General features: G+C 44.5%; 1 protein-coding gene across 1 annotated transcript in view; it reads right to left on the bottom strand.

Annotated features, from left to right (window-relative positions):
- Positions 1-4462: 4462 nt before the first annotated feature.
- Positions 4463-9911, bottom strand: part of LCT (lactase) — a 51447-nt gene continuing 45998 nt past the window's right edge. Inside the window, exons 14-17 of the mRNA XM_007452025.1 lie at positions 8383-8517; positions 6410-6633; positions 5304-5528; positions 4463-4683 (exon numbers count right to left, since the gene is read on the bottom strand). Coding sequence (XP_007452087.1) covers positions 4463-4683; positions 5304-5528; positions 6410-6633; positions 8383-8517 — 805 coding nt within the window. The remainder of the gene's footprint in view (positions 4684-5303; positions 5529-6409; positions 6634-8382; positions 8518-9911) is intronic.

Genomic DNA, 9911 nt, shown 5'->3' with positions numbered 1-9911 from the left:
ATTCCTGCTTAGTGGGTTAAAGTTGTTTAACCTCAGACAAGTCAAGAGATAAAATAACTGGCTGCTAGGTCCTTGTATATGGTAACCAACTGCTAGAAGCCTAAAATAACAAAAGGTCTGCGACAGCCTCCCTTTATCAGCTTTCTTGTTTAGTATTTCATATGCCCATTAGCCCTGTGCTCTCAGATGATATGTTTTGTTTAGGGCTGTTTTGCTCCAGAACTCCTCAGCCCACACAAAGTAACTGGTATGTCACTGAATAATTTGATTTTGAGTCAGAGCGTTTTAACTAGCCAATCAGATGATAATTTGGGTTTAACTTTTCTCTTCTTGCTCATCAGCTGCAAGCAAAATCTTGTAGTTTTTAATCTTACTTAAACACTGAATAAAAAAATCTTTTCCAAAAATCAGAATGATCTTATCTTTAAGTTTTGTTATCCTACCATCTTTTTGTTGCACAGGGCTCTGTGGAGGTCATGTGTCTCTGATACCCCCCTACCCCCCTGTACTGCCCTGGAACTATCCCAGAAAAGGAGGTGACCACCTTATCTTAAGTATCACTGCAGGAAGAAATTTTCTGACACACACCGATGCTATGTTACTGTCTCTCCTAAGTCAGGGAGGCATCGCTTTGTTTGCATAATGTTATGGTCTTTGTTCTCATCAGACAAAACAACTGCTGGTCTGCAACTAGTTCTCTGTCTGTCACCTTTATACTGAAGTTTTGCTCTCAATAATGATAATCGCTCTTCAGAGAATTGAAGTACCTGTATTGTAGGACAAGAAGTAGGGAATTAAGATCTGCCTTTTGCTCATTTGGTTATTCTTAAGAATTTTAGGTTCTTAATCTGACTAATGTGCTACCATATGTTTATGGTGGTGGAGACACTAAGAATGTTTGAAAGAGGGAGTAAGTTTGACTGTTGCTCTTCTAATCTTTTGTGTTTAGATTGGAATAGAAGGACTCTGACTTTATTTTGTAATGGGAGGAAGAAATTTTCCCAGAGCAAACTTCGTTTTTCACCTGTGAAGTAACAATGACTTTAAAAAATGGTAATGGTGTTGGCAAGGAAACAGTGAGACCAGGTACGTTGTTGGTAGGAATGAAAACTGGGATAATCTTTCTGAAAAACATTGTCAGAAACCTTAAATGTTTCATGCTGTTTCTAATAAGTTTTTCAAAGGAATGACCATAAATGCAGGCAAAATTTAGGTATAAACATGTTAAGTTTTATTTATTTTACTTCAGAATTAGAAACCAACTAAATGCCTTCTGCAGAATTAACTTTTGCTGAGGAGAAATGGCACAATACTAATTCAACAATTCAGTTTAACATATTTATTGAGTACCTGTTATGCGTTCGGGGAAAAAAGCAGGATACAGAGCTGTAGGTACAGTATGATCTCAGCTTTATAAACACATTTTATATAGAGGTAGTACTATGTATTAACATAATGTAAAGAAAAAAAAATGCACCAAACGTTAATGGTGGTAAGAGTGGTTATATATAATTTTAGTCCTTTTTTGCATCCTTATATGTTTTCTCAATTTTCTGTAATGAAATTACTTCCATAATTTAAAAAGTGAGCTTGAAAAAGAAACATCTCCAGCAAGCATCCCACTTAAGTAAAGGTTTGTTGTCTTTAAAAACATAGCAATATGTGAAAAACAAAGTTTGCCTTGAAAAAAACTCAAATAGAGATTCTTAGAGAAACGTACATAAAAGAATGATTCACAGTCTTTGAGTAAGAGGATCCTTCCTCAATTTTATATTTTAAAAAGTGTACATGGTAAATTCAAAACCGTATGGAAGGCTATAAAATGACATCTTCCTCTTTGTATCCTATCCCCAGTTCTAGTCCCCAGAAGTAATCTCTATTAACAGTTTCTTTTGTAGTTTTCAGAAAAATTTTATGCATACATAAGCAAATATGTAATCTTTATTTTTTAAATAAATGGGATCATATTATATATATACCACTCTGCATCTTGCTTTTTTACAAACACAGTCTTGAAGATCTTTCCCCATCAACACATAGCTACCTCATTCTCATTAACGGCTGCAAAGGATTTCACTTGATAAACTTACCGATTCTCTGGTTGCGTTCATTGGTTATTAGTTTTTGTGCTTGTGTTTGTTTTTCTATTACAAACATTGCTACAGTGAACATCTTTGGGACGGTGTCTTCTTAGCTGTGGAAGTATACTTGAACGTCACTGAGTCAAAGGGTGTTTGCAGGGCTTCCCTGGTGGCGCAGTGGTTGAGAGTCCGCCTGCCAATGCAGGGGACACGGGTTCGAGCCCCAGTCCGGGAAGATCCCACATGCCGTGGAGCGGCTGGGCCCGCGAGCCATGGCTGCTGGGCCTGCGCGTCCGGAGCCTGTGCTCCGCAACGGGAGAGGCCACAACAGTGAGAGGCCCGAGTACCGCAAAAAAAAAAAAGGGTGTTTGCAGTTTGGATTATAAAAAATGCTGGGGAATTGCCTCCTGTAAAGGCTCTGTGAATTTACAGCAGCTAACAGGTAGGAGGATGTTGATTTCCCCACATCCTTGGCAGCACTGTATTATACTTTTTCATCTTTGTCAACATGATAAATGAAAAACTGTATGCATTTTATATGCATTGTGTTGATTATGAATGAAGGTGAGCATCTTTTAATGTTATTAGTTATTTTGATTTATTTTCTGAGAACTGCCTGTGTTTTCTTTCATTTTGTGTTTATCTTTTTCTTATTGATTTATAACAATTTCACGTATATTAAGAAAGTTAGCCCTTTGTCTAGCATATGCTAAATATCTTCTCCCTGTTCATCTTTTGATGAGTATGTTGATGGAAATTTGTTGCCACAATTTTTATGTGGTCCTGTATCAGCATTTTTCTTTATGGCCTCTGGGTCTTAAGTCTTGATTATAAAATACTTTTCCCATTTCAGAAAGTAATTTAAAAAAAATTCACCCATCTATTCTAGCATTCTCGTGGTTTCATTTTTTTACATTTACATCTTGTATCCGAGTAAGGGATGCGGCTCCCTTCCCTCCACCTGTGGCTAACATCCTCAAGAGCTAACCTGTGAGCCACCTCCATTTATGGAGTGGTCCATCATCCACCTGCCCCCCGCCCCCGATTTGGCAGGCCACCTCTGTCATGCACCCTGTTCCCACGTGTGGCTGGTTTGTCTCTGCTCTCTTTTCCTTTGTTGATCTTTCTATTCTCTCTGTTTCAAAACTACTTTTTATAACTAGCTTTATAATATATTTTATATTCTTTTTCCCCCCAGATTTATCCTGGATCTTTTCTCAAGTTTGTTTTATGTGAAACTTTATATTGTTCTTTTTCATATCCTGGCCGCCCCCCAATCTCATCCCCCCCCCCCCCCCCGCAAAAAAAAGTTATATTGACTTTAGGTATAATTGACGGCTTATACGAATGTTTCTGATATCGCTTTTAGAACCATCTTCATCCCATCTGATAAACTTTTTCTGTCTATTAGGAGAAAAATGCTTGTGCCCTGCAATTCTGACTGTCAGGTTGGGGCCCACGGCAGTGGAACATTTTGATAGGAATTTTCTATAGATACAATTCAGGTAAGGAACACTTATAAGAAGCAAAATTTTGAGTGTGATTGGCCTTTTAAAACCAGTTGAAAACTGCTCTGTTTTTAAAAAAACATTCTCCCAGATATCTAGGAAGAATATATCGACTAAACAAGTTTGAGTGTTCCATACTGTGACTGTCTGATTAGCACCTCCGAGGGGCATTGATAAAGACTCGCTGCTACTCAGCATATGTTTTGTGAATGAGCACACAAATGCAGCAGGTGTGTTTCCTCTGCCCTGTCTCCAAAATGTGCCTGCCAGGGACACTGAGACATGGCCCTCTGGCCTCCAGAAACTAACAGCAGAGGATTACTGTGGTGAAGCTATACAAGCGGACAGTCATAACTTCTGTGGAACCTGCCTTCTCAAGGAGAAGCACCCATAGAAGATAGATATGACACAGTTAATAGCACCTTTTTTAGTTTCTGAGAAACACAAGGTAAGAGTCTGGGAGGGAGCTTGAAGAGAGAGGGCAGGAGATGACATTGCAGTTGACTTTTTATGAAAAGGATTGCTATGGTTCTTACTAATGTTTTTGCCTTTAAAATCTCTGAAAATTAAAACAGCCCAGTTCAGTGGCTCACAGAACCAGTAGACACATTCAGTATCTACTTATTTCCACAAGAGCCACTCGCAGGGTCATCTAGTGCCCACGTGAATTCCTGATACTGGGGCAAGGTGGAGATATTTCCATTTTAATCAGGGACTTGAAATCCTTCAAGTTTAATTAGTATCTGATAGTGCAGAGACTTTTACAAACTCTGTTATGGGTAAAGTATAAGATCCTCAGTGGTCCTGGAGGTGGCAAAGGCTTCAAAGAAACTAGGCCTATTTTGCAGAACTGGAGGAGGTGGTAACTTGAGGTCAGAGTGAAGAACTGTGGCTCAATTCCTGTTCACCTGGTTTTGTTTGCTTTTGCTTGGAGCGCTTACAGTACTTGTAGGACAGAAATGCCACACCAGAGACTCCAAGAAGCATTAGAGCAAAGAGTACATACAGTGCTGTCTGGGCCTCTGTTGTACCCAGCCTGAGTCCCAGGAACTGAATGTCCTCTTCTCTCATGAGGCTGGCGGTGGGCTCAGCATCTAGGAGAGGACAACAGAGGCAGTGTGTGCACCGGTACAGACGGAGTTATCAGATGTATGTTAACCTAGATTAAGCCCGAGCCAGATCCTTGCAGTAGAGAAGCTACAGGGTGAGCACGTTGCAGAGGTGACGATACGAATCCTTCACACTGAGTTATGAGCCTCTGAAGGAAGTCATGTCATTTTAGTTTTGCAGCATCCCTCTCAGTGATTAGAGTATAATCTATACTGGATAATTGTCTCTTAATAGTAATTTATACTTTTTCAGTCACTCAGCAAACATTGGCCACCTTACATTGTGCCAGGCACGGTGATTGATCCTTGCATCGGCCCAGCGTTCGCATAGTTTCTTGCCTAAGGCTGCACGGCAAGTTAGTGGTAGGGACAAGAATCTAGACCTGCTGTTCCCAGACCAGGGCCTAGTTTCTCGATGTAACTTTAACTCTAATTCCTTTGTTCCATCCTAAGAATGTATGGAGCATTCAAAGAACAGAAATGTTGGTTGAATGAGTGAAGGGGATGGAGAGGCAGAGAGGAGGGTAGTAAACTGGAAGAAAATAGAAACAGGCCCCCTCGCCCCTCACCCTCTGGCTTTTGTCCCTCCCAGAGCCACGTCTCACCTTGCTGCAGACAAGGGTGTGGCCCTGCAGCGGGGTCAGGGAAGCCGTTGCACCGGACTATGGAGGCGTAGAACTTGGCCGACGCTTTGGGGATCCTTGGCAGAGAAGTGTCAGTATAGTTCACGAAATGCACACCGAACTTCTCTGCGAAGCCTGTGGCCCACTCAAAGTTGTCCATCAGAGTCCAGACTGTGTATCCTCGAAGGTCCACCTTATCCTGCACAGCTGCAAAAAGGCCCCAGCCTGAGCTTCCCTCGTCTTCCCAAGACACCTTTCCACCAGGCCTACTGAGTCCGTGCCTGCCTACAGCTTTCCTACAGTCCCTGCGTGCAGGTCAAGGTGAGCTTTTTTCAGCTCTTTAAGAGAGCTGCCCACCCTCTGCACGCAGGAATCGTTAGCTGGTCCTCCATGGGTGCTCCTGCAGAGCCATCTGCATTTTCTAGAAAGGCTCAGCCCTGAATGGGAGTCAGGAACATGGGTAGACTAAATTAATCCTGCTGGGTCATGTGTAATCCTCCTTGTCTTCACATCATGGGTTATTGGTCTTGGACAGAGCCTTAGAGTGTTAATGCTCTTCCCTATAGAAAAGTGGCCCTCGGAAAATATTTTACCTGGAATCAGATTTTCTAATCGTTTCTTTTTGCTGCTGCATTGCTCATTTTCTTTTACTCAGCATTACTTAACCGTTTCCGTGTCATAGTCCCATCCCAAGTTGTTCTCCTGAGCTAAGGGCCTCACACTTTTGCTTGGGGAACAAAAGATCATACAGACAGTCCCTCCAGCCCATTCCATGTGGCCCCCGCCCAGACTGTTCTCAGGAGGGCACTGCTGTTCAGGGACATTGACACCAGAGTATCAAGCAGAGCAAATGACAGGCCAAGAACTCGGGTCTAGCTGTATCAGGCAACAGGGTTTGCTTGCTGAGCTTAAATCTAGGAAGGAAGAATCTTAGTGTGCAGCCCTAAAGGCTTAAACCCAAAACGAGCTAGAAACCTCATCTTTCTCATCTCGGGCTTGTGGATGCAGTACTGCCCTGACTGCAGATGTTAGCATATGTTTCCAGCAGTGAAAGGTGCACTTGGAGGAAGGGCGGGGGCCTGGCATACCTTTGAGCGCCTCGTTGATGTAACTGCGGAGGTAGTAGATCCTAGCAGTGTCGTTGAGGTCGGATTCTTCCCGCTGAGACACTCCGTTTTCTGTCACGTAGATCGGGGGGTTGTTGTACTCCTCCTTTAACCAGTTCAGGATCCTCCTGAAGCCGAAAGGTGTCATCTTCAGCCAGAAGGAGCCAGAGTCTGGCCAAGTGCGATCTGTGATGGAGGCAACTCCCCTACGAGTTCAAACGCTAAGGATTAGGTCTCGATTTGTAAATCCCAAGAGGCCCTCTGCACAAAACATAAGACAGGATTTACACTAGAAGAAAACCTAGATTTTTGCCTAGACTCGAGAGTCATAACTACACCTAGAAGAGTCAAAAGGCCTCAGATTCTCTTCACTAGTTGTAGTGGCATCAGTCAGTGCTGGTGTAACTTTGGACAGGCCACCTAAGCTCTCTGTTCTGCTTTCTACCTGTACAGAGGAATGGTCTTACTCATGGATCTAACCCTCCACGGCTCTGTTAACAGGCCATACCTCACACTAGATGTGAAAGGGCTCTGAGCTTCCCTTACCGTAATCTCCCATGGGATGTGACTGCTATGTCTTCAGAGAAGAGGTGCCCTTGAGTCACCTACATCTGGTCGACGCCACCCGCAGGCCACAGGCACCAGTATTTGGGCCTCCATTCATGTGATGATGGGGTAGATATGCTGGGACCTGCCTCAAGTGCCCAAGACCCTTCTTCTCTCTCCAGCGATGGGCAAGGAGAGGGCATCAGGTTGTGCCAGAGGGAGCTCTGTGGGGGGGCACAGAAGCTCATGCATTTCATTATGAGGAACAGCCATTTAGATATTTCTTAACGTCCAAATCCTTCAGGAAAAAAAACTGCTGCGTTTTATCAAGAGCTGGATTTATTGTTCACCTGAACTGCATGTGGGGCATTTCATAAGCTTGAGCACAGGTGCCTGGGGAGACAGTCCCAGGACCCATGAGGCAGCAAGAGTCGAGTGGGTGCGTGAACGGGGACCAGCAGGGAGGCCTCTCAGCCCTGCTCAGCAAGCCTGACTCTGGTGGTTGCAGGATGCAGTGGGGATGTCAGCGCTTGTTTCCAAAGAAAGAAGCCAGACAGAGTCACAGCTACTGATGGGGAAAGATGCTTGTCAGAAGAGGGACAAAACACACATAATCTGTTTTTTTTGTAATAAACATTTCTGTATAACTATATACTGTATAAACTGTATATAATATAAATATATAGAGAGAGAGGTAGTACACCCCCCCACACACACATACTTCTGAAATGACACTCAAGAATTTCCTCTTCTTGCTTTCCAGTGTTTCTACTGTGAACATATATTATTTGTAATACAGAAATAATAGTTTGACCTTTACCCTCAAAAGGAAAAAAGAAGCTTGTTATTTTGACTGAAATAACATCTGGTAAGTGAAACAAATCTGATGAAAAAAGAAAACTGAAAGAAAAAAAAATTTTTTTTAATGTTTTTAAAAACTCTAAGCCTGTCTGCTTTTTATTTTTATTTTATTTTTATTTTATTTTATTTTTTTGCGGTACGCGGGCCTCTCACTGTTGTGGCCTCTCCCATTGCAGAGCACAGGCTCTGGACGCGCAGGCTCAGCGGCCATGGCTCACGGGCCCAGCCGCTCCGCGGCATGTGGGATCTTCCCGGACCGGGGCACGAACCTGTGTCCCCTGCATCGGCAGGCGGACTCCCAACCACTGCGCCACCAGGGAAGCCCCTGTCTGCTTTTTAAATGGAAAGCATCTTGGAAACCCTAGCCTGAATTACTGTCTGACTGATAGAGGTTCTTTTAGGTATCTCGGGAGATGGGGCTCATCTTGCAAAAACCCCAGGATACATAGCATCAGGAGGCAGTTTCAGAGGCTGTACAGGCCTCTAAGTGAGAGAAGAGGAGCACTTTGCTGTCTTTTCCAAAGATTGTTCCAGGCACCCCTCCTTACCTGTCTGCATCGAAGGAAGAGATCCAAGAGGCATAGTTGAGATCGTAGGCCAGGACAGTGGTGTAGTGATTGAACCCAAAAAAGTCATAGGTGCCGTTGATCCTCCTCTTCTCACTCTCTGTGAACTCAGGGAGCCTGGAAGGAAAGGGCCATTAAGGACGTGGGGTTTGGGAAGAGAATGTGCCGTGGGGTGTTGGTGGAGGGCTCTAAACTCAGGTACCTGGAGGTGACTACGGGCCTCTGGCCGGGAGCAAGGAGAGGCCCTCCCAGCTGCTGCTGAAAGCTCCTGAGCCTCCTCCTACCAGACCACAGACCTCGCCTCCCTCTGGCATTGCAAGACCCTCTCTCTTCCTGTTGCAAGTTTTTACTCTGGTTTGTTTAGGCGTGCTACTTTTCTCCAAAGTCAATCCTCATTAGTAGGGGAAATACTTTTACAAATTGAATTGATTGAACTTTTGAGATGTGGACTTTTCTGCTCACGTGATTTCACTGCACTTTAAAAAAAAATTAGTTTATTTTTGACAGTGTTGGGTCTTCGTTAACGCAAGCGGGCTCAGTAGTTGTGGCGCACGGGCCTAGTTGCTCCGCGGCATGTGGGATCTTCCCGGACCAGGGCTCGAACCCGTGTCCCCTGCAGGCGGATTCTTAACAACTGCACCACCAGGGAAGCCCTGCACTTTCTTTTTAAACATCTGGTGGAACATTTTCCTTGCATTCTTTTTTTTTTTAATTGAAGGATAGTTGATGTACAGTGTAGTGCCAATTTCTGCCGTACAGCAAAGTGACTCAGTTATACACACGTAGACATTCCTTCCATGTATTCTTAGTGAGACTTTTCTATACAATTCAGTCAACATGCACTTGTGTGCAACACTTAGAGGTTCATCTCAGCCAAATCCTGACTACATGCTGCAGGTTTAGGGTTGCCTAGAGAATGCCCTGCTTAGGTGCCTGACACCTCACCTTGACCTTTCTGCTACCATTAACTTGGGGAAGAACCTTCCCTCCCTGGGGTTTCTGAAATACTGGGGCAAAACTAAGCCCCCGCACCCACGCCTTTACTTCCCCGCTCAGGAGCCAGCAGGGGCTCCTAAGGTCCCGTGGCATCAAGGCTGAGCCCCTGTGCTTGGCCTCCAGGCCCGCCACCATGTGGCCTTGGCCCTCCCACCGCTACTGGGCCAAGTCTCCCGAATTCCAGCTGCAGGTGTCCCACTCATTCCAACCTCTAGGCCAGTGCTCCCACCCCTCCCCATTGGATGGAAGGGCCTCTGCTGTCCCAAATGCTGTTCCTTGTCAAGGCCCAGGCTCAGCTGATGTCCTGTCTTGTCCATGAAGTCTCCTGGGTCTACCCAGCCTGCCCTGATCTCCTCTGAGTTTTCCTTGCATGAAGAAATTAGGGAATAGAATTCTTTGGAGTGATGAAGGTCACTGTCTTCCCAGCCAGTGTGTCAGCACTTGAGGAACCATATTTGGAACCCCCTTTGTGTGGACCTTGCCGGGCCTGGCCCTGGCCTGTGTACACAGTAGGT

The sequence above is a fragment of the Lipotes vexillifer genome, unplaced genomic scaffold (genome assembly GCF_000442215.2).
Source record: "Lipotes vexillifer unplaced genomic scaffold, Lipotes_vexillifer_v1.1 scaffold105, whole genome shotgun sequence".
NCBI classification, from domain to species: Eukaryota; Metazoa; Chordata; class Mammalia; order Artiodactyla; family Lipotidae; genus Lipotes; species Lipotes vexillifer.
The sequence above is the reverse complement of the archived record's forward strand: the minus strand, read 5'-3'. Positions and strand labels throughout refer to the sequence as shown.